The sequence below is a fragment of the Bison bison genome, unplaced genomic scaffold (assembly GCF_000754665.1).
Source record: "Bison bison bison isolate TAMUID 2011002044 unplaced genomic scaffold, Bison_UMD1.0 scf7180017864185, whole genome shotgun sequence".
Lineage (NCBI taxonomy): Eukaryota > Metazoa > Chordata > Mammalia > Artiodactyla > Bovidae > Bison > Bison bison.
This window is the reverse complement of record NW_011494757.1, coordinates 76,148-100,473: the sequence shown is the minus strand read 5'-3', so window position 1 is coordinate 100,473 and position 24,326 is coordinate 76,148. Positions and strand designations below refer to the sequence as shown.

The 24,326-nt window shown below is 38.6% G+C and overlaps 1 protein-coding gene across 1 annotated transcript; it reads left to right on the top strand.

The window, feature by feature from the left end:
- The first annotated feature begins 7,273 nt into the window (after positions 1–7,273).
- On the top strand, positions 7,274–8,212 carry LOC104991285 (olfactory receptor 5AN1). The gene has a single exon (XM_010843702.1). The coding sequence runs from the start codon at positions 7,274–7,276 to the stop codon at positions 8,210–8,212; it is 939 nt and encodes a 312-aa protein (XP_010842004.1).
- Positions 8,213–24,326: the final 16,114 nt, after the last annotated feature.

The window sequence follows — 24,326 nt, the reverse complement described above, 5'->3', positions numbered from 1 at the left end:
AACAAAACTTGTGTGCACCAGGACCCCCAGTGATTCCCAGAAGAGACTGAGCCAAACCTGCCTGTGAGTGTTGGGGGTCTCCTGCAGAGGCGTGGCCGGCAGGGTCCTGCTCTGGGGACAGAGGTGCCGGCAGCCACAGTCCTGGGAGGCGGGTGTGTTGGCATAAGTCTTCTTGAGGAGGTATCCATCAGCCATACCAGAGAGCCTGCAGACTCAAGGGCTGGGCTGCCTTAGGCTGAACAGCGGACAGAGAGGGCTCACAGCCCCAGCCGTCTGCAGACAATTCGATTCAAGTCTTACAGAGCACGGCCCTGCCCACCAGAGCAAGACCTACTTTCCCCCATGGCCAGTCCCTTCGTCAGGAAGTCTCTTATCCTCATCCACCAGAGGGCAGACAGAAGAAGCAAGAACTATGATCCCACAGCCTCCAGGACCAAAACCACAAGCAGAGAAAGCTAACCAAAACCATCACACGGACCACAGCCTTGTGTAACTCAATGAAGCTATGAGCCATGTCATGCAGGGCCACCCAAGACGGACAGGTCATGGTGGGAGTTCTGACAAAACGTGGGTCACTGGAGAAGGGAATGGCCAACCCCTTTGGTATTCTTGCTTTGAGAATCCCATGAACAACATGATAAGACAAGAAGACAGAACACTGCAAGATGAACTCTCCAGGTCGGTAGGTGCCCAATATGCTACTGGAAAGAGCAGAGAAATAGTTCCAGGAAGAATGAAGAGGCTGGTGCCTCAAAGTGCCAAAGTGCAAACAACTCCCAGTTGTGGCTGTGTCTGCATGTGAAAATAAACTCCAGTGCTATAAAGAACAATATTGCATAGGAACCTGGAATGTGAGGTCCATGAATCAAGGTAAATTGGATGTGGTCAAGCAGAAGACGGCAAGAATGAACATTGACATTTTAGGAAACAGTGAACTAAACTGGATGGTCAAGGGCAAATTTAATTCAGATGACCATTATATCCACTACTGTAGGCAAGAATCCCTTAGAAGAAATGGGGTAGTCCTCATAATCAACAAAAGAATCTGAAATGCAGGACTTGGGTGCAATCTCAAATACGACAGAATGATCTTGGTTCCTTTCCAAGGCAAATCATTCAACATCACAGTAATCCAAGTCTATGCCCCAATCACTACTGCTGAAGAAGCTGAACTGGAATGGTTCTATGAAGAACTACAAGACCTTCTAGAACTAACACCAAAAGATGTCTTTTTCATCATAGGGGATTCAAATTTCAATGTAGGAAGTCAAGAGATACCTGGAGTAACAGACAAGTTTGGCCTTGGAGTACAAAATAAAGCAGGGCAAAGGCTAACAGAGTTTTGTCAAGAAAACATACTGGTAATAGCAAACATGCTCTTCCAACAACGCAAGAGATGACTCTACTCATAGACATCAACAGATGGTCAATACCGAAATCAGATGGACTATATTCTTTGCAGCCAAAGATGGAGAAACTCCATACAGTCAGCAAGAAGAAGACTGGGAGCTGACTCTGGCCCAGATCATCAGCTCTTGATTGCAAAATTCAGGCTTAAACTGAAGAAACTAGGGAAAACCATGAGGCCATTCAGGTATGACCTAAATAAATTCCCTTATAGCTATACAGTGGAGGAGACAAATGGATTCAAGGGATTAGATCTGGCAGCAAGAGTGCCTGAAAAATATGGACAGAGGTTCATAACATTGTACAGGAATCAGTGACCAAAATCATCCCCTCCCTCCAAAAAAAAAGAAATGTAGGAAGGCAAAATGGTTTTCTGAGGAGAGCTTACAGATAGCAGAGAAAACAAGAGAAGTGAAAGGCAAAGGAGAAAGGGAAAGGTATACCCAAGTGAGTGCAGAGTTCCAGAGAAGAGCAAGGAGAGATAAGAAAGCCTTCTTAAGTGAACAGTGCAAAGAAATAGAGGAAAACGATAGAACTGGAAAGACTAGCAATCTCTTCAAGAAAATTAGAGATACCAAGGGAACATTTCATGCAAAGATGGGTACAATAAAGGACAGAAATGCTATGGACCTAACAGAAGAAGAAGAGATTAACAAGAGGTGACAAGAATACACAGAAGAACTATACAGAAAAGCTCTTAATGACCAGTTAAGCATGATGATGTGGTCAGTCATCTAGAGCCAGACATCCTGGAATGTGAAGTCAAGTGGGCCTTAGGAAGCATCACTACGAACAAAGCTAGAGGAGGTGATGGAATTACATCTAAGCTATTAAAAATTCTAAAAGATGATGCTGTGAAAATGCTGCACTCAATATGCCACTAGATTTGGAAAACTCAGCAGTGGCCACAGGACTGGAAAAGGTCAGTTTTCATTCCAATCCCAAAGAAAGGCAATGCCAAAGGACATCTAAACTATCTTACAACTGCACTCGTTTCACACACTAGCAAGGTAATGCTCAAAATCCTTCAAGCTTGGCTTCAGTTCAGTTCAGTTGCTCAGTCGTGTCTGACTCTGCCACCCCATGAATCGCAGCATGCCAGGCCTCCCTGTCCATCACCAACTCCCGGAGTTCACCCAAACTCATGTCCATCAAGTTGGTTGTGCCATCCAGCCATCTCATCCTCTGTCATCCCCTTCTCCTCCTGCCCCCAATCTTTCCCAGCATCAGAGGCTTTTCCAATGAGACAACTTTTCGCATGAGGTGGCCAAAGTATTGGAGTTTCAGCTTTAGCATCATTCCTTCCAAAGAACACCCAGGGCTGATCTCCTTTAGAATGGACTGGTTGGATCTCCTTGCAGTCCAAGGGACTCTCAAGAGTCTTCTCCAACACCACAGTTCAAAAGCATCTATTCTTCGGTGCTCAGCTTTCTTCAGCTGCATGTAAATTGAGAAATTCCAGATGTACAAGCTGGATTTAGAAAAGGCAGAGGAACCAGAGATCAAATTGCCAACATCTGTTGAAGCATAGAAAAAGCAAGGGAATTCCAGAAAAACATCTACTTCTGCTTCATTGACTGTGCTAAAGGCTTTGATTGTGTGGATCACAACAACCTGTGGAAAATTCTTAAAGAGGTGAGAAAACCAGGCTACCTTACTTGTGTCCTGAGAAACCTGTATGCAGGTCAAGAAGCAACAGTTAGAACCAGACATGAAGCAATAGACTGGTTCAAAATTGAGGCAGGAGTACGTCAAGGCTGTATACTGTCATCCTGCTCATTTAACATATATGCAGAGTACATCATGTGAAATGTTGGGCTGGATGAATCACCAGCTGGAATTAAGATTGCTGGGAGAAATATCAGCAACCTCAGATATGTGGATGATATCACTTTAATGGCAGAAAGAGAAAAGAAACTTTATAAAGAGTCTCTTGATATGGGTGAAAAAAGAGAGTGAAAATGCTGGCTTAAAACTCAACATTCAAAAATGCAGATCATGACATCCAGTCCCATTACTTCATGGCAAATAGATGGGGAAGAAGTGGGAACAGTGACAGATTTTATTTTCTTGAGCTCCAAAATCACCTCAGACAGTGGCTGCAGCCATGAATTTAAAAGCCGTTTGCTTCTCAGAAGAAAAGCTACGACAAACCTAGACAGTATATTAAAAAACAGAGACATCTCTTTGCTGACAGAACCATCTCTTTGCCATGGTTTTTCCAGTAGTCATGTATAGATGTGACAGTTGGACCATAAAGAAGGCTGAGCGCTGAAGAATTGATGCACTTTAATTGTGGTGTTGGAGAAGACTCTTGGAAGTCCCTTGGACTACAGAGAGATCCAACCACTCCATCCTAATGGAAATCAACCCTAAATATATTCGTTGGAAGAACTGATGCTGAAGCTGAAACTCTAATACATTGGCCACCTCATGTGAAGAGCTGACTCATTAGAAAAGACCCTGATGCTGGGAAAGATTGACGGCAGGAGGAGAAGAGGGTGACAGAGGATGATACAGTTGGATGGCATCGTTGACCTAATGAGCATGAGTTTGAGCAAGCTCCGGGCGACAGTGGACAGAGGAGCCCGGTGTGCTGCTGTCCTGAAGAGTCAGATGGGACTTAGCAACCGGACAATGGCAGCAAGGTGCACACATAATGACTTGATGCATGTATATACTGCTCAGTGATCACCACCATAAAATAGTCAGCATCCATCACTTGCCGTAGACATAATGTTATTCCTTATTATGAGATCTTTTGAGGTCTATTTTCTTAGAAACTTTCAAGTATACAATACAGTATTATTAACTAATGTCATCATGTTGTACATTGTATCCCCAGAACTTATCTTCTAACTGGGAGTTTATATCTTCTGATCATTTTTAACCAGTTCCTCCATCTTCTACTCCTGCCTCTGTCAATCACAATCTGATTTTTTTTTAAATGAGATTTATTTTTAGATTCTCCATAAAGGGAGATTATACAGTATTTGTTTTTCTCTGTGTGACTGATCTCACTTAGCAGAATGCCCTTGAGATCTATCCAAGCTGTTGCAAATGCCAAGGTTTTCTTTTTCATGTCCGAATAGTTCATATATATGTATACACGTGTGTATATATATATATGTGTGTGTGTGTGTGTGTGTGTGTGTGTGCATGTGTGTAATTTTGTTTTGTTCATTCACTTTTCAGACAAGATCAGACACATTCAGGGTAGTATGGCCATAGTAGCCATTCACCTTTCAGTGGACATCTAAGTTGTTTCAATGTTTTGGCTATTGTAATAATTGTAAATAACTCTCTAGTGAGCATGAGTTCTTTATGTATTTTGGATGCGAACTCCTTACTAGAAGTGTTTCTGCAAATATTTTCTCCCAATTCATGGATTGCCTTTTCCTTTTGTTTATTTCTTTTGCTTTTTAGTTTGATATAATCTCACTTTTTTTTTTTTTACTATAGCTTTGTAATGCAATTTGAAATCAGGAAGCATAATGTCTCCAGCTTTGGTCTCTTTCTCAGGATTGCTTTGTCTGTCCAGGGTATTTGTGGTGCCATGCCAATTTTAGGATTGTTGTTATATTTCTGTGAAAAATGTCTTTGTAATCTTGATAGGTATTGCATTGAATCTATCAATGGCTTTGGGCATTATGGACAATTTAACAATATCTGTTCTTTCAATCCATGAAGATGGAAGATCTTTCTATTTACTGATGTCTTGTCATTTTCTTTTGTCAGTGTCTTATAGTGAGTGTTCATTTTGAAGATCTTTCATCTCCTCAGTTAATTCATTCCTGAGTGTTTTGTTTTTGATACTACTGTAAATGGAATTGTTTTATTTCTTTTTTTCAGATAATTTGTTCTAGGTAATAGAAATGCAACTGATTTCTATCTGTTGATTTGGTATACTGCAGTTAACTAAACTTGTTCATAAGATCTTACTGTTTTGGGGTGGAATCTTTAGGATTTTCTGTATTAAAAATCATGTTGTCAAAAAAAATCATGTTGTACACAAACAGAAACAGTTTCAATTATTTCCAATTCTCATGGCATTTATTTGTTTATTTATCTTTCATGCCTGATTGACCTTGCTTGGATTTCTAGAGCTAAGTTGAGTAGGAATGGTTAGTTACTTGTCTTACTCCTGATCTTAGGAGAGACACCTTCAGTCACTCACCACTGAGTATGTTAGATGAAGGCATGTTACGATGTGCTTTATTATGTTGAGATGAAGTCTTTCTATACTTGACTCATGAATTTTTATCATGATTGGATGTTGAATTTGCCAAATGCTTTTTGTGCATTTATTGAGAGGCTTATGTGATTTTTACATTTCATTATATTAAAGCAGTGTATCACATTGATTGATCGACCTGTTCTTGCATCTCAAGAATGAACCCTACTAGATCATGGTGTATGATCCTTTCTATGTGCTGCTGAATTTTATTTGCTAGTATTTTGTTGAGAGTTTAAAAATCTCCATTTATCAAGGGTAATGACCTGTGATTTTATTTTCTTGTAATTTCCCTATCTCACTTTGGTATCAAAGTAATATTGGCTTTGTAAAATGAGTTTGGAAATGTTATTTTTTCTTTAACTTTTTGGAAAACTTTGAAAATGACTGGCGTTAATCTTCTTTAAATGTTTGATAGAATTCATCATGAAGCCTTCTGGTCCTGGGCATTTCTTTGCTGGGAGGTTTTTATTTACTGATTCAATCTCCTTAGTCATTATTGGCCTGTTTAGTCTTTCTGTTTCCCCTTGATTCAGTTTTCCTAAGTTGTATATTTCTAGAAATTTATTCATTTTTCCTAGGTTGTCCAGTTTGGCAGGAAAACCATAGACCAAGAGGAGCCCTCTTGGTGTGACACTGAGCCAGTAGTGGGGAAGGGCAAGTCTGTCAGAGAGGAACTTCTCTACTCCCCTAATGTGGTTCTTCTTGGTAATGTGGTCCAGAGGGGTGCTTCACATTCATCTCTGTGTTTTAGGATTTTCACACTGGTATTCTTCCTATGAATAGTTGCTAGTTACTTTTTAAGTGAGGGGAACTGAAATTAGGAATAATCTATAATGCCATCTTGATTATGACACTCAAAACTAAAACTCCGAAGTCTGAAACCTTAACCACAGTTCTCTGCTATTTCCTAAGAAGAAAAATATCATAAAAACAGGCCAATAATGGGGGCCAGTAGTGAGTTGTACTAGCTAATTTTTGAAATATTTTACATGAAGGCCTCCCTAAGAACACTTACAATGCAACTTAATTGGGCACACATGCTGTATCTCTCCAACAACTCAGGATTACAAGTCAGGATATACTTTTCTAGGCCATTTAGGAGCCACTGTAATAAATATATTTGTAAAAAGATTGAGAGGTTATTATAAATGGAGTAACTTTCCTATGGATAAAAGAAGAAAATATGAAAATCTCTCTAGATGATCATCTAGGAGAAAAGCTACTTCAAATTTATCCTGAAATGATACCACATTATTATAAAGCAGCAGTTATACATTATTAGAGGTCTTCAAAAAACCCAGCATTTTAATCAATGATCTCTTCCTTATATATAATAATCACAAGATTTCTATTGCTTTTTAAAAAAATTTTCAACTTTTTAAATGTATCTTTTAATTATCATGAGACCTCATGAAATAATTGAGAACCTGAAGCACTGAGGAGGCACTTCCTGACAATCCAAGACGAAAAGCTGAGATCTTTTCTCCAGGGCAGCAGAGCGTTTCCTTTTATCCAGGGCTCAGTGGAGGAAAAGTATGGTGTATATGAGAATTGTGATGCTACAATCTCAATTGGTGAGCCTGCGATGCATTTTCTTGTCTCTTTTCTGATTTTAGGAGCATCAAACCAATGATTGGAGGAGGAAATATCACAGAGATCACTCATTTTATCCTGTTGGGATTCTCAGATTTTCCCAGAATCATAGTAGTGCTCTTTGTCGTATTCCTGTTGATATACATTTTGACCATGACTTGGAACCTGTCGCTCCTCATCTTAATAAGAATGGACTCCCACCTCCACACCCCCATGTACTTCTTTCTCAGTAACCTGTCCTTCATGGACATCTGCTACGTGACCTCCACAGCCCCCAAGATGCTCTACGACTTCTTCCAGGAGCGGCAGACTATCACCTTTGTGGCTTGTGCTGTTCAGTACTTTGTATTCTCCACCATGGGGTTGAGTGAGTCTTGCCTCATGACCGCCATGGCTTATGACCGATATGCCGCCATTTGTAACCCACTCCTCTATTCGTCAGTCATGTCGCCTGCTCTCTGTGATCGGATGGTGCTGGGATCCTACTTGGCTGGACTCTCTGCTTCTATATCCCAATTGTGTGCTATGTTCCAGCTCCACTTCTGTGGGCCTAATGTCATCAACCACTTCTTCTGTGACCTGCCCCAGCTGTTACTTCTATCCTGCACTGACACTTTCTTTGTACAACTCTTGACTGCCATATTAACAATGATCTTTGGGATAATAAATGCCTTAGTTATCATGATATCCTATGTCTACATTGTCATCTCCATCATGAAGATCACGACAGCAAGTGGCAGGTCCAAGGCTTTCAACACCTGTGCTTCCCACCTGACAGCAGTCACTCTCTTCTATACCTCAAGTATCTTTGTCTATTTAAGTTCCAGCTCTGGTGGTTCCTCCAGCTTTGACAGATTTGCATCAGTCTTCTATACGGTGGTGATTCCCATGTTGAATCCTTTGATTTACAGTCTGAGGAACAAAGAAATCAAAGATGCCTTGAAGAGGTTGCAAAAGAAGAGACGGTGTTGCTGAGGCCAGAGACTGAGATTTCTGACGGATTTGTCATGTTAGAATGACCTACCTTAACCCTCAATAATATTTATATGAATGGACTACAACAAAGTTCATTCTGCCTTTGACAAAGAAGACCTAATTTGACCCAGATAATATGCCAAAATGGACCAACAACTGAATCGAACTACACAGACACAGTATCTTTAAGTCCTAGAGACTCATTGTTTTATCCTCCATGTGGAGTGGCCTCATTATTTATTAATCTATTAACAATTATTCATGAAACGTCAAGGTTTAGAACCTGTTGCTTCTTTTCTACTTCTGAGATGAGCCTTCTGACCCTAGAGGAGAGACACCTGGCTGAAGCCCCAGGAGCGGGTAAACCTTGTCCCCCAAATATTCTGACGCAGCATAATCCAGATGTGGTCGTCATCGACGTCCATTCTGTGTTTCTGGCCGGAATGAGAACGAACACACAGAGAGGGTGTGTCTTTGGACAGAAACAAGGTATACAGTTGGCCTAGTTGTGCCTTCCCGGAAGACTTGTCCGACACAACTAAGGTTTGAGTAATACCTCTTTCAGTGCTTTTTATCTGATAAGTTGTTGATCAGATTCTAGTTCCACAGTTGTAGTCTAAACAGGAGGACATGATTTGAACAATAAAGAGAGGTGGAATGAAGTGTGCGGCCCCTTCAGGGCTGTTAACTTATGATTCTGATGATGTAACATTTTGCATCTAGCGTCCAGTGGGAATTACGGATGGGGATGATGTTCAAAATCCATGTCACAGTCAGTAGCAGTTTCTGACATTATGGAAGTCAAGCCCCTCTTTCCCTCCCTCAGTAGGTCTGGAAAGTTTACCCCTGGTTGACATAGCTAGTGGGATCGTCCTGTCAAAACAATTCCTGCTATTTCAAGCATCCGAACATATTTGAGGTGATGAGAATTGCGTGAGAATTCATGGCAATAATAAAGTCACCAAATATTCAATGTTGCAGAGTAAGAGCCAATATGGAAAAACCAATATACATTCCTTTCTATTGTCTGTGTTCAACATGTCACGTCTGAGACCTTTATGGTTGTATGCAGGCAATATAATCACCAAGATGGAATGGCTAGAAGTACTTTAATGCTGATATTTTCCTGCAAACCTCAAACCTCAAGGGGCAAGAAAGGAAATAGTTTGTGGGATAAGCAGGGTTATCAGCTGTAGCCAATTTTTGTCTTCAGAAGCAGGATGTACATTTGTGGTCCCAAGGTCTGGTTAAAAAGAAAAACAAGGTGTTATCCTGACTGTTGACTTTCCAGATCTCCCAGACTTGAACCAACTACTTACATTGTATCATTAATTTATATTTTATCCTTAGAGAGTCATTGGATTCTTTTCTTGTTGTTGTTGTTTTGTTTTAATTTATTTATTTTAACTGGAGGCCAATTATTTTAAAATATTGTAGTGGTTTTGCCATACGTTGACTTGAATCAGCCATGGGTGTACATGTGTCCCCTCCCTGAACCCCCCTCCACCCTCCCCTTCCCATCCCATCTCTCAGGATCATCCCAGTGCACCAGCCCTGAGCATCTTGTTTCATGCATCAAACCTGGACTGACGATCTGTTTCACATAGTCATTGGATTCTTAATGCTGTGTTAGGGTGTCAACGCCGATGGTCCCATGAATTATCGTACTTAATTAACAACTGAAAGTGAAGAAGTATTTGAAGCCCTTGTACAATTTTCCATTAGTTAACACATGAATACGACTGAGAGAAGGGGAACTGTTGAACTTTTGCTAGAGTATAATTAGGGCTACCCCATGCCAAAGAAATGGTGCAATATTTAAATAAATATTATATTTATTTATTATTTATTAAATATTTATTAAATAAATAAATAAATAAATAAAGGATATGTGCCCACTTCACCTCCACCTATGTTTTCTTAAGCATTGCTATTTAAAAATGTGTAAGATTGTATGCAAAATTTGTTTCTATTAGTCTCTGAAGTCTTCAGTAGAAGAGACATCTGCTACATGTTGACAATACAGTGTTGATTATAGTCACTATGCTGTGCCTTAGACCTCCAGAACTTATTCATCCTCCAATTGCAAGTCTGTGCCCTCTAAATTCACCTCTTCAGTTCCTCTGCTCCTATCGAAGCTGAACATTTTTCCACTGTTTGTATGCCCCTTGTCTTCATCATCAAATCATCTGTTGATGGACACTTAGCTTGTTTCCATATTTTGGCTTTGTGATTAATGTGGCAATAAATATGGAAGCACATATTTTTTGATATCCTATTTTTATTTCCATTGGATATATACCCATAAGTGGGATTGCTGGATCATATGGTAGATCTATTCTTAATTTTTTGAGGAATCTCCATAATGTTTTCTGTAGCAGCCGAGCCCATTTGTGTATCCCCACCCTCAGTGTACAAGCATTCTCTTATTGCCACTTCCTTACCAACACCTGTGCTCTCCCTTTTTCTTACTGATTGCCATTCTAACAGCTGTGAAGTGATGTATCATTGTGGCTTTAATTTACATTTCCCTGATGATTAGTGATTTGAATACAAAGAGAACCAAACTGAGCATATCACAAATAAAATGTCAAAGGTAAAGACAAGGAAATAATCGTAAAAGCTGCAAGAGAAAAGCAACTTGTTACATACAAGAGAACGTCCTTAAGGCTATTAGTAGCTTTTTCACTGGAATGTTTCAGCCCAAAGGCAGTGGCACTATATACTCAAAGTGCTGAAAGAAAAACTTGCCAACCAACAGTGGTCTATCTGGATAAGTGTCCTTCAGGATTGAAGGAACGATAGATAGTTTTCCAGAAAAAGGAATCTGATGATTTTACACTAGATTGACTTTACAACAAATGTTAAAGGGAGTTTTTCAAGCAGAAACAAAAGGTCACTAATTAGCAATGCAAAACATATAAAAACCTAAATCTCTCTGGTAGGAGTCAATAATGTGGAATTCTGAATATGCTGGAGTAGCCATGCTGGTATGTCACTTATAAATCTGTTGTGAAGGTAAAACTCAGAAGAGGAAAACATAACTAACACTCCGATAAATTGTTAATGGATATACAAGATAAAATAATGTAAATTATTACATCAAAATAGTAAAATGTGAGAGAGCAAGGTAAAAACTGTTCTTGCATGCATTTGAATATTAAGTTGTTTTCCTGTTAAAACAGAGTGTTTTAGGATAAGATCTTTAATGTAAGCCTCATGGTTAATACAAAGCCAATCTATAGTCAATTCACAGAAGATAAAGAGAAATGAATCTAAGCATACCACTACACAAAATCAGCAAATTATAAAGAAAGCAGAAGAAGAAAGAAAGGAATTACAAACCAGTCAGAAAAATAAACAGAATGGCAATAGTAAATTCACATCTGTCAATAAGAATTTAAATATAAATACTAAATTCTCCAATCAAACAGAATGAGTGGTGAACAGATATAAAAGTTGAGCCCAGCTGTATGTATCTACAAGACACTCCCTACAGCTTTAAGAACTGAAAGAAATTGAAATGGATTGAAAGTAAAGGGATGGAAAAAGTATTTCCATGTAAGTAAAATCCAAAATAGAGCAGGGTTAAGCTATACTCATCTCAGAAAAATTAGCCTTTAAGACAAAAAGTATTATAAGCGGCAAAGAAAGTCATTATACAATGATAAAGAGATCATACCACAAAGGGATATAGCACTTGTAAATATATACAAACTCAGAATAGAACATGTAAATATACAAATAAAATATTAACAGACTTGAAGGAAGAAGCAGATAACATTACAATAATAGTAAGGAAATTCAATATCCCACTTTTAACAATGGATAGATCTTCCAGACAAAATATCCATAATGAAACATAGGGATTAAGCTTCACATTAAAACAGAGATGTTTAAGTGACACAGAACATACGCACAAAGGAAGTAAACGCACTCTCGCTACAAGTGCATGTGAACCATCCTCTAAGATAGAGCATGTGTTAGGCCACAGAACAAGTCTCAGGAAATATAAGATTGAAATGATATCAAACACCTTTTCCAGACACAAATGTGTAAAATTAGAAATTAAATACAAAAGAATACTGGAAAATTTGCAAATATGAGGAGGTTAAACAACATGCTACTGAACATCATGGGTCATGGAAGAAATCAAATTCAGAATTTAAAAAAGTTTGGGACATCGCTGGTGGTCCAGCGGTTAAGAATCTGCCTTGCAATGCAGGGGACATGAGTTTGATCCCTGGTTAAGGATGTAAGATCACACATGCTGCACAAGAACTAAGCCTGCACACTCCAATGACAGAGCCCATACTCCACAGCTAGAGAGTCCGTGCAGCGCAATGAAAGATCCCACTTATTTCAGATAAGACCCAATACAGCCAGATAAATAAATAAATGAATATTTAAAAAATGTCTTGAGACAAAGGAAGTAGAAATACAACATATAATTTATGAAATGTAGCAAAATCAGTTTTAAGGGGGAAATTTATAGCAATGAATCACTGTGTAAATAAAGAGATCTTCCAAAGTGATTGTATCAATTTACATTTCCACCAACAGTACAAGAACATTTCTATTCTCCACACCTTCTCCAGCATTTATTGTTTGTAAACTTTTTGATGATGGCCATTCTTACCAGTGTGAGGTGATATCACCTGGTAGTTTTGATATCATCATTGTAGTTTTGATTTGCATTTCTCAAAATGCCAGCAAATATGGAAAACTCAGCAGTGGCCTCAAGACTGGAAAAGGTCAGTTTTCATTCCAATCCCAAAGAAGGGCAATGCCAAAGAATGTTCAAACTACCGCACAATTGCACTCATTTCACATGCTAGCAAGGTCATGCTCAAAATCCTTCAAGCTAGGATTCAATAGTGTGTGAACCTAGAACTTCCAGATGTACAAGCTGGATTTAGAAAGGGGAGAGGAACCAGAGAGAAAATTGCAAACATCCATTGAATCATAGAAAAAGCAAAGGAATTCCAGAAAAACATCTACTTCTGCTTCATTGACTGCGCTAAAGGCTTTGACTGTGTGGGTCATAACAACCTGTGGAAAATTCTTAAAGAGGTGAAATACCAGACCACCATACTTGTGTCCTGAGAAACCTGTATGCAGGTCAAGAAGCAACAGTTAGAACCAGGCATGAAACAACAGACTGGTTCAAAATTGAGGCAGGAGTATGTCAAGGCTGTATATTGTCAGCCTGCTTATTTAATTTATATGCAGAGTACATCACATGAAATGCCATACTGGATGAAACACAAGCTGGAATCAAGATTGCCTCATGTTTTAAAATCTGTCTTAACAATCTGTTCAGTCTAAATGGTGAAATCATTGGTTTTTATCACAAGGGTATATAACTACTAACAAATTGAAAGTGAAAGTGACTCAGTGTGTCTGACTCTTTGCCACCCCGTGGACTATACAGTCTATGGAATTCTCCAGGGCAGAGTACTGGAGTGGGTGGGCATTCCCTTCTCCAGGGGATCTTTCCAACCCAGGGATCAAGCCCAGGTCTCCCACACTGTGAACAGATTCTTTATCAGCTGAGCTACAAGGGAAGCCCAAGAATACAGGAGTGAGTAGCCTATCCCTTCTCCAGCATATCTTCCCAACCCAGGAATCGAACTGGGGTCTCCTGCATTCCAGACGGATTCTTTACCGACTGAGCTCTCAGGAAGCCAGAAGCGTCAGTGAGTAGTAGAAGTGTTAGTTGCTCAATTGTGTCTTATTCTTTGCGACCCTATGGATTGTAGCCCACCAAGCTCCTCTGTCCTTGGGATTCTCCAGGCAAGAATACTGGAGTGGATTGCCATTCCCTCTTCCAGAGGATCTTCCAGAGGATCTTCCTGACCTAGGGATCGAACCTGGATCTCCTGCATGGCACACAGATTTTTTACCATCTGAGCTTTACCATCCCTGACCCAGGGAGCCTGGGTCTCTATTACTAAGAGTTAAATCACATAATTAACTCATTACCCACCCGTCTCTTTCTCCCTAGAAGTAAGATTAGGTGAAGAAGATGAAACTGAGAATGGAGCCTTCCTAAAATATCTCTATATCCCCAGGAATGACAGGATAGATGAACTCCATTTCAAACAAACAAACATAAAACCCCAAGAAAGTTTGTGATTATTATCTTAAGTAGATATTTTTAGTGAATGATTCGTAATTCAGCATATTTGGGAAAGAACTCCAATTTAGAACATATTAGTTACACCTGCTTTTTTCAGGGGGTGGGGAAGCTGCATCGTGCAGCAGGCAGGATCTAAGTTCCACAATCAGGGATGGAACCCATGCAGCACGCATTGGGAGCTTGATTCTTTACCACTGGACTCCAGGGAAATCTCCATTACACCTACTATTAATAGAAGGCATGCTGCATACTACATACTCTAAATACTTTATGAGCGTTATCTAACTTGAATCTACCATCAGCCCTATATTATAGGTGATACTGCTAAATCTCAGATAGGTTAACTTGCTGGAGGTCACACCCTCATCAAGTAGAAGAGCTAAAATTCAACTCAGTTTGGCCAATACCAATGCCTGTGACTGTAACCATGATAATTAGTTTTATTGTATTCCTTTCTGCTTAAATTTCTCTTTTAGGCGTAGGAAATAATGCCATGTCCATCTCTCAAGGTGTTGATTGAGTGAGGTTAGGTATTTGAGAAAATGTGCGTATGTATTTGGGCTTCCCAGGTAACACTGAGTGAAGAGTGAAGTCGCTCAGTCATGTCTGACTCTTTGTGACCCCATGGAGTGTAGCCCACCAGGCTCCTGGATCCATGAATTTTCTAGGCAAGAGTACTGGAGTGGGTTGCCATTTCCTTCTCCATAGTGGTGAAGAAACCACCTGCAGGAGACATAAGAGACACAGGTTGATCCCTGCGTCAGGAAGATTCCTGGGTGGAGGGCATGGCCACCCACTCCAGTATTCTTGCCTGGAGGACCCCAAAGACAGAGGAGCTTGGTGGGCTACTGTCCACTGGGTCGCAAAGAATAGGACACAACTGAAGCGACTTAGCATGCATATAGGTATGTGTATATCTATAAAATGAAATTGCTTTGCAAACAGGAAAGTGTTCATATACATGTATTTTGTTGTGTTCAAAGTATTTTTCCAGCTAACTCTGCCATCTTGGGGAAACTCCAGCTCCATATATTCAGATCCTCACTTGGAAATCATAGGTATAGGACTAGAGGATCGCCATGTCCATTTCGGCTCATAGGACTCCAATTTCATGAAAAGAAAAGCTATAATGATGAGATCATGTCAGGCCCAAGGGAGAGAGAACTGACTCAGAAGGGACTTGGTAACATAGGGCATGAAATTAGCAGGGACAAAACTCCATGACAACCATGACTCTACAGAGCAAGTACTTGGAGTTTTTGACCCCTGATTATCTTCCCTCCCACCTCGCTCTGCCCTTAGTAACACATTTAAGAGGATTTTCAGCATGGGCATCTCTCTGGCTGTGAGTGTACAATGGTTTAAAGGTTCCCATCTCAGAAAGCAAAATTGCTTTGGAAAAGAAATAGAGAATTGCAACCTTTGGCAAGAACTCTGTCTTTCTGGGTATCTGGGTGAAGGTGAGAGGGCAAAATTTAGAGAGGCTAGTAGACTGTGTGATGTCTCTATAGCCATGTGAAGCATCCAGTAGGACCTTTGCAGAAGAACTTTCATAGCCCCCAGAAGATCCCATCTTTCTACTCTTCCCCCTTCTCAAGTCCATACCTTCCCCTTATGGCCCTTCCTCCAGGTTTCTTTCTCCTTTATACCACTTCTCTAACCTTCAGTGAAAAGATTAACCTGTCGTGTAAACATCAGATATTGCTCTGGGGTGGCCTATGGATGTTGAGTTACAGTTCTGCAATATCTTAAGGATGGGATCTTGAACTTTGTTACCTTATGATTTTTTTTTTCCACCTGGAAAATGAGGGTAAAGGATCATCTAGAAAAAAACGAGATAATGTCTATTAAACCTACTACCTTGTAAAAGTGAATTGTGTTGAATCAAAAATAATCATTTACTGAACTTCATGGGAATTAACTATGGTCTAAACACGTCTGACTTATTCTTGCCAAGAGCACTTCTAATTTAATTTGTTCCCTTGAGGATGTTTTCATAAATAATAATTGATTTGATATTCACTTCAATATATCGCTTTGAATCATTAATTTCTGTACAGGAAAGCCAAACTAATTACTCCATAATAATATGTCAGAACTACTCGTGTATAATTCCATGGCATTTTGAATTATACTTCACTAATTTTCCATTGTCATCTTTGGAGATCCTGGGGTTCTGAGGATGCTAGAGTGGGTGACACAGATATGAGAGGTGACCCTCTCCAAGCACATGTGTGTGTTAGTCACTCAGTCGTGTCTGACTCTTTAAGACCTCCATGGACTAGAGCCCCCAAGGCTCCTCCGTCTGTGGAATTCTCCAGACAAGAATACTGGAGTGGGTTGCCATTTCCTTCTCCACCAAACAGACGTAGTGGTTGTTTCACTGCCTCCTTTGAACCTTCTTACATCGTTCTTTATCCGGTGACATTCTTGGCTTTCTTAACCTGCACAAACTCGCAAGTGACCATGTCCTTAGTAGATCAGATTTGAAAAAGATTTTGCTACATATGTATGCCCACCCCTTATTTGCTTATGCTTTTTATGTTACAGGCTTTACCACATTGCCTCTTAAAAATATTTTGTGATTATATTTGCCATTTCATCAAGTGTATTTCAAAATTATTTTAGGTAAGTGGAATTTTCAGTCATAATCAACTTTCAAATTATTATAGTTTTTCTCTTATAGTTTCTGGTTCATTGTTCTACTTCAGAAATTTCTTTTTCATCCCAAAATTATATAAAATCATATCTATTAATTTTGCTAATCCTTTTAAAGAACTGAAATATAATTGATTTACAATATTGTGTTAGTTTTAGGTATACAGCAAAGTGGTTCTGCTGTATACATACATGTAAATATATACACATTCATTTTCAGATTCTTTTCATTATAGATTATTACAAGATATTGAATATATTTCCCTGTGCTGTACAGTAAGTTCTTGTTATTTATCCATTTTATATATACTACTGTATAGACATTAGTCCTAAACTCCTAATTTACGTCTCCCCAGTTACCCTGCTATCCCTCTGTTTGTATTCTATGAGTCTATTCCTCTTTTGTAGAGAAGTTCGTTTGTATCATTTTTTTAGTTTCCACATATAAGTGATATCACATGATATCTGTCTTTATCTCTCTGACTTATTTCATTTCATATGATAATCTCTAGGTCTATCTATGTTGCTACAAATGGCATTATTTCATTCTTTTTAATGGCTGGGCAATATTTCATCGTATATGTGTACCACGTCTTCTTTTTCTTTCTTTAAAAAAGTTTAGCTTCTTTGTATTATTTTCCTTTCAGCCCTGACGCTCCCATGTCACTTTTGCACTGAGTAATGATTTATGTTCACATATTTTTAAAAGAAAATAATGGGAAGTTGTATTTCATTTTAAGATTTAGTTTCCAACCACTGAAACATTTCTCATTCTCTGAGTTCATTTGCATAGTTTAAAATTTTTTTTCATTTTGTTTTTAATTGGAGGATAACTATTTCACAATGTTGTGTTGATTTGCCCCATACATCAACATCAATCAGCCACAGGTCTACATATGTCCCCTTGTTCTTAAACATCCCTCCCACCTCCCTCCCATCCCACTCCTCTAAGTTGACACAGAGCACCAGTTTTGGGTTCCCTGTGTCATACAGCAAATTCCCACTTGCTATCTATTTTATATATGGTTATGTATATGTTTCAATGCTACTCTCTCAAATGATTCCACCTTCTCTGTCCTCCACTGTGTAATATTTCACTGCATTTATGTACCACATCTTCTTCATCCATTCCTCTATTAATGGGCATTTATACTGCTTTCATATCTTGGCTATTGTAACTGGTGCTGCTATGAACTTTGGAGTGTGTGTATCTTTTTGAATTAGAGTCTTCTCTGAATACATGCCCAGGAATGGGATTGTAAGATCATATATTGGCTGCAGCAATTTACAGTCCTACCCAACATTGTGGGGTGGTTCCCTTTTCTCCACATCTGTTCCAGCACTTATTATTTTAAAATGTTTTGATGATGGCCATTATGACTGAACAACAACAACAACAACATTCTGACCAGTGTGGGATGATTGTTCTGCAAAATATTTTACTTTTACTTTAGGGGCAAAGGATTCATTAATAGAAGAAGCCACTTGTTACATACAAATAATTTCAATTTTTATAGATTATCTGACTTAATGTCAATATACAGTCATTAAAAGAAAGGAAATAGAAACAATAGAGAGAGGTAACAGCGTACACATCACCAAATTGGGCCAGCAACCTACATCCAGAGGTGAACAGTGCTGGGAAGTCCCAAGTAATAGCAATCTGGAGTCTCTATTGGGACAGGGTCCCAGGTGGTGCATCCATCCAAAGGGTGAGACTTCCAATTTCAGTTTGGGGGGCTCCTGTTTGCAATCCAAGGGTGCAAACTGATATCAGCAGTTTGTGTGCAAAAATGCAGCTTTGATTTCACTTTAACTTTTACAATGCTGTTTGTTTCACCTTGGGAAGCGTGACTTCTTGGACCCTGGGGGACTGGCCAGACCTCCAGGGGCTCAAGAATTCCAAGACCCACTCCCTTTTTAATCTAAAGTGCTACCTGACTTTCTGTGCTTGCAAGTGGGCACAGAATCCAGGCAGTGTCCAGGCAGGTCAGAAGCAGGTGAGAGGCCTGCTTCTGAAGTCTGAACAAGACTTCCTCCACCTAATTTCCCTAACAGGTGATACATCATTGCACTTTTATCTGCATTTTCTAATAAATAGCAATACGGAAAATCATTTCATGTGCCTGTTGGCCATCTGTGTGTCTTCTTTGGAGAACTGTTTATTTGAGTCTTCTGCTCATTTTTTGATTGAGTTGTTTGGTCTTTTTGCTATTGAGTTTTATGAGCTGTCTTTATGTTTTGGAAACTAAGCCTTCGTTAGTTCCATCACTTGCAAATATTTTCTCTCAGTCTGTTGGCTGTCTTTTTGTTTTGTTTATGGTTTCCTTTGCTGTGCAAACACTTTTATGTGTCATTTATTTATTTTTGCTTTTGTTTCTTTTACCTTGGGAGACTGTTACTACCATTTATCAGTGAATGTTTGCCTCTGTTCTCTTGTAGGTGTTTTGTGGTGTCCTGTCTTATGTTTAATCACCAAGGTAGTTTTGTTTATTTTTATGTGTGGTGTGAGAGTATGGTCTAATTTTATTGATTTACATGTGGCTGTCCAGCTTTCCAAACACCACTTGCTAAAGAGGCTGTCTTTTCTCCATTGTGTATCTTTGCCTCCTCTGTTGCAGACTAATTGACTGTGAGTGGATGGATTTATTTCTGGGTTCTTGATTCTGTTCCATTGATCCATGTGTCTGTTTTTTGCCAAAACCTGTGTATTTTTTTTAAATTTTATTTTATTTTTAAACTTTACATAATTGTATTAGTTTTGCCAAATATCAAAATGAATCCATCACAGGTATACATGTGCTCCCCATCCTGAACCCTCCTCCCTCCTCCCTCCCCATACCATCCCTCTGGGGTCTTTAGGGGTTTCTGTATAAAGTTTTAACTTATTTGCATGCAAAGACAATTTTACCTGTTCCCTTCCCACTTGGGTACATTTTATTTCTTTTCATTGTCTGACTTCTGTGGTAGGACTTCCAATACTATATTGAATAGTCTTGGTGAGAGTGGCCCTTCTTGTCTTGTTCCAGGATTTAGCAGAAAGGGTTTCAGTTTTTCACTGTTATGTGTTATATTGGCTGTGGATTTGTCATAAGCGGTATTATGCTGAAATATGCTCCCTCTATATCCATTTTGGTGAGAGTTTTTTTTATCATGTGAAATGGTGTTTATGATGTTGAATTTTATCAAATGCTTTTTCTGCATCCATTGAGATGCTGTGATTTTTGTCTTTTCTTTTGTAAATATGGTGTATCACACTGATTGATTTGCTTATGTTGAACCATCCTTGTGACCCTGGATGACTCCAACTTGATTGTAGTATATCATCCATTTTACATCTTGTTGGATTCAGTTTGGTAATATTTTGTTGAGGGTTTTTAGATCCATATTCATCAAGCTATTGGCTTTTAATTTTTTTTATTGTAGTGTCTTTGCTCTGTCCTTCACCATCTCTTGGAACCTGCTCAAACTGATGTCCATTGATTCTGTGATGTCATCCAACCATCTCATCCTCTGTCATCCCCTTCTCCTTCTGCCTTCAATCTTTCCCAGTGTCAGGGTCTTTTCTAATGTCAACTCTTCACTTTAGGTGGCCAAAGTATTTGGAGCTTCAGCTTCAGCATCAGTCCTTCCAATGAATATTCAGAATTGATTTTCTTTAAGATGGACTGGTTGGATCTCCTTGCAGTCCAAGGGACTCTCAAGAGTCTCCTGCAACACCACAGTTCCATAGCATCAATTCTTAGGCATTCAACGTTCTTTACGGTCCAACTCTCATATCCATACATGACTACTAGAAAAACCATAGCTTTGATTGACACATCTTTATCAGTAATGCCTCTACTTTTTCATACACTTGTCTAGGTTTGTCATAGCTTTTCTTCCAAGGAGCAAGTGTCTTTTAATTTCATGGCCACAGTCACCATCTGCAGTGATTTTGGAGCCCAAGAAAATAAAATCTTTCACTGTTTCCATTCTTTCCTCATCTACTTGCCATGAAGTGATGGAACCAGATGCCATGATCTTAGTTTTTTGAATGCTGAGTTTTATGCCAGCTTTTTCACTCTCCTCTTTCACTTTCATCAAGAGGCTCTTCAGTTCCTCTTAGCTTTCTGCTATAAAGGTGGTGTCATATGCATATCTGAGGTTATTGATATTTCTTCTGGCAATCATGATTCCAGCTTAAGCTTCATCCAGTCTGGCATTTTGCATGATGTACTCTGCATATAAGTTAAATAAACAGGGTGCCAATGTATATTCTTGACGTACTTCTATTTTAATTTTGAACGAGTCCATGTTCCATATCCAGTTCTAACTATTTCTTCTTGACCTCCATACAGGTTTCTCAGGTAGCAGGTAAGGTGGTCTGGTATTCCCATCTCTTTAAGAATTTTCCACAGTTTATTGTGCTTTATACAGTCAAAGGCTTTAGCATAGTCAGTGAAGCAGAAGTAGATGTTTTTCTGGAATTCTCTTGCTTTTTCTGTGATCTAGTGGATGCTGGAAGTTTGATCTTTGTTTGATAAGAGTATTTTTAAAATTATGAATAGATGCTATATTTTGTCAAATGCTTTTTCTGCATCTGTTGAGAGGATCACATGATTTTTATCCATTCGTTTGTTAATATGGCATATTACATTAATTGATTTGTGTGTGTTAAGCTATTCTTGTGACCCTGGAATAAATCCAAGTTGATGATAGTGTTTGATTCTTTCATAAATTGTTGGATTCTGTTTGTCAATATTTGTTGAGAATTTTTGCATCCTTGTTCATCAAAGGTATTGGCCTGTATTTTAATTTTTTATTTTTCTAAAGTCTTTGCCTGATTTTGGCTTTAGGGTAATAGTGACCTTATAGAATGAATTTGAGAGTGTTCTCCCCAATTCAGTTATTTGTAATAGCTTAGGAAAGATGGTTATTAGTTTTTCTTTATATGTGGATAGAATTCCCCTCTGATGCTCTCTGGTCTGGAACTTTGGTGGGAGTTTTCTTACAAATTCAATGTCACTACTAGTGATCAGTTTGCTCAAATTGTCTATTTCTTTTTGACTCAGTCTTCCAGGTTATACGTTTCTCAAAATTTTCATTTCTTCTAGGCTGTCCAATTTGTTGGTGTATAACTTCACAGTATTTGCTTATGATTTTTTTTTATATCTCTGTAGGATTGGTTTTATTGCTAGTCCTCAAGATATGACTGAGTGACTGAACAACAAACATATGCATGAGTTCCACACCAAGAGGGCATTGCAGGTCAAATTTGCTTATAAATCTAGCAAAATAAGCCTAGGTACCCAACTAACATAATCAGCTATGTAGTATGGTACTTTTAGATGTTTATAACACTTTTCACACAAATAATACATGAAAGACAAACACATACACAAAAAAGCATTTTTAATCTTACAATATGGTAACTTGAAAAGTACCATAGTCTACCAGCTACATTACTGCTGGCTCTATGCTTGCTTTCAGACACTGTGGGCTTAAAATAAAGATATTATACTACTGTACCCTATACAGTATTGTATCGTAAAGTACACAGAAGCCCACTTGTAGAAGATGGAAGCATGTGACAGTGTATGCCAGATACGTGAACTAACTTACCTGTTTAGACACGCAAATGAATGTTTGCATCTTTGAAGGTTTGCAACTGGAAGGTTTATATATAAGGGATTTACTTTATTCCTCCTCTTTCATTTGCTATTTTGTTTAGTTGGGTCCTCTCTCTTTTCTTCTTGGTGATCCTGGTTAAAGGTTTGTCATTTTTGTTTATCTTTCCAAAAACTGGTTCTTGGTTTTATTGGTCTTTTCTATTTTTTTCTACTATTTCTTATGTGATCTTTATTATTTCATTCCTTCTGCTGACTTTAGGCTTTATTCTTCTATTTCTAATTCTTTTAGGTGGTACATTAGGTTTTTCCTTTTTCCTAAAGAAGGCCTATATCTCTATGAAGTTCTCACTTAATGCTTTTGGTGCATCCCATAGATTTTGAAAAGCTGTATTGCCATTGTCATTTGTCTTGAGGTAATTTCTGGCTTCCTCTTAGGTTTTGTGACTGACACATTTTTTATTGAGGCATAGTTGATGTGCAATATTATATAAACTTCAAGTGTACAATGTGGTGATTCACAATTTTTGAAGGTTATAGTCAGTCCATAATCATTATAGAATATTGGTTATACTCTATGTATCCCTGTGGTTTGTTTGTTTTATGAACAGCAGTCTGTGCCTCTTCACTCCGCCCCTTGGCCTTGCCCCCACTCGCTTCCCTCTCCCAGCCAGCAACTCTCAGCTTCTTCTCTGTAACTGTTATTCTGTCTTTTTATTATTTTTATTCATTTTCTTTATTTTTTAGATTCCACATGTAAATGATATTATATATTATTTGTCTTTCTCTCTCTGGCTTATTTCACTAAGTGTAATACTCTCCAAGTTCATTTACAGTTTTGAAAATAAGCATATCTTCTGGGTCCCACCAAAATATCCAATTTATAAATCATGATATAAGTTTCCAGCTATTTAGGAGCTGCCATGTTAAATATACTTTTAAAAGTTTTACAAGTTATCTTGTGAGTAAAAGAGGAAAGTTTAAAAAATCTCTCCAGATGGCCATCTGGGAGAGAATAGCTATTTCAAACTTATGCTGAATGAGGCACTTATGCTTTGTTATTATAAAGCAGCAGTTATACATTGAGTTATCAGAGGTCTCTTAAAAACCCGGTATTTTAACCAATGATCTCTTATTTACATCTAGCAATCACAGAATTTCTGGTTTACTTCAAAGTTTTTTTTTATTCGAATTTTTAAAAAGTAATCTATTTTTTTAATTGGAAGCTAATTACTTTACAATACTGTAGTGGCTTTTCAGCTTTTTAAATATGTCTTTTAATGTTCATGAGATCTACCTCATGAGATAATTGAGAACCTGAAACACCGAGACGTTACTTCTGGACAAGATGAAAGGCTGACGTCTTTCCAAGGACAGTAAAGCATTTCCCCTTTTCCAGGGATCAAAGGGGGGAAATATGAGATTTGTGATACTACCATCTCACCCGACTCAGCAATGCATCCTCTCTTCTCTATCTAATTTTAGGAGCATCAAACCAATGATTAGGAGAGGAAATATCACAGAGATCACTTATTTTATCCTGTTGGGATTCTCAGATTTTCCCAGAATCATAGTAGTGCTCTTTGTCGTGTTCCTGGTGATATACATTTTGACCCTGACTTGGAACCTGTTGCTTCTCATCTTAATAAGAATGGACTCCCACCTCCACACCCCCATGTACTTCTTTCTCAGTAACCTGTCCTTC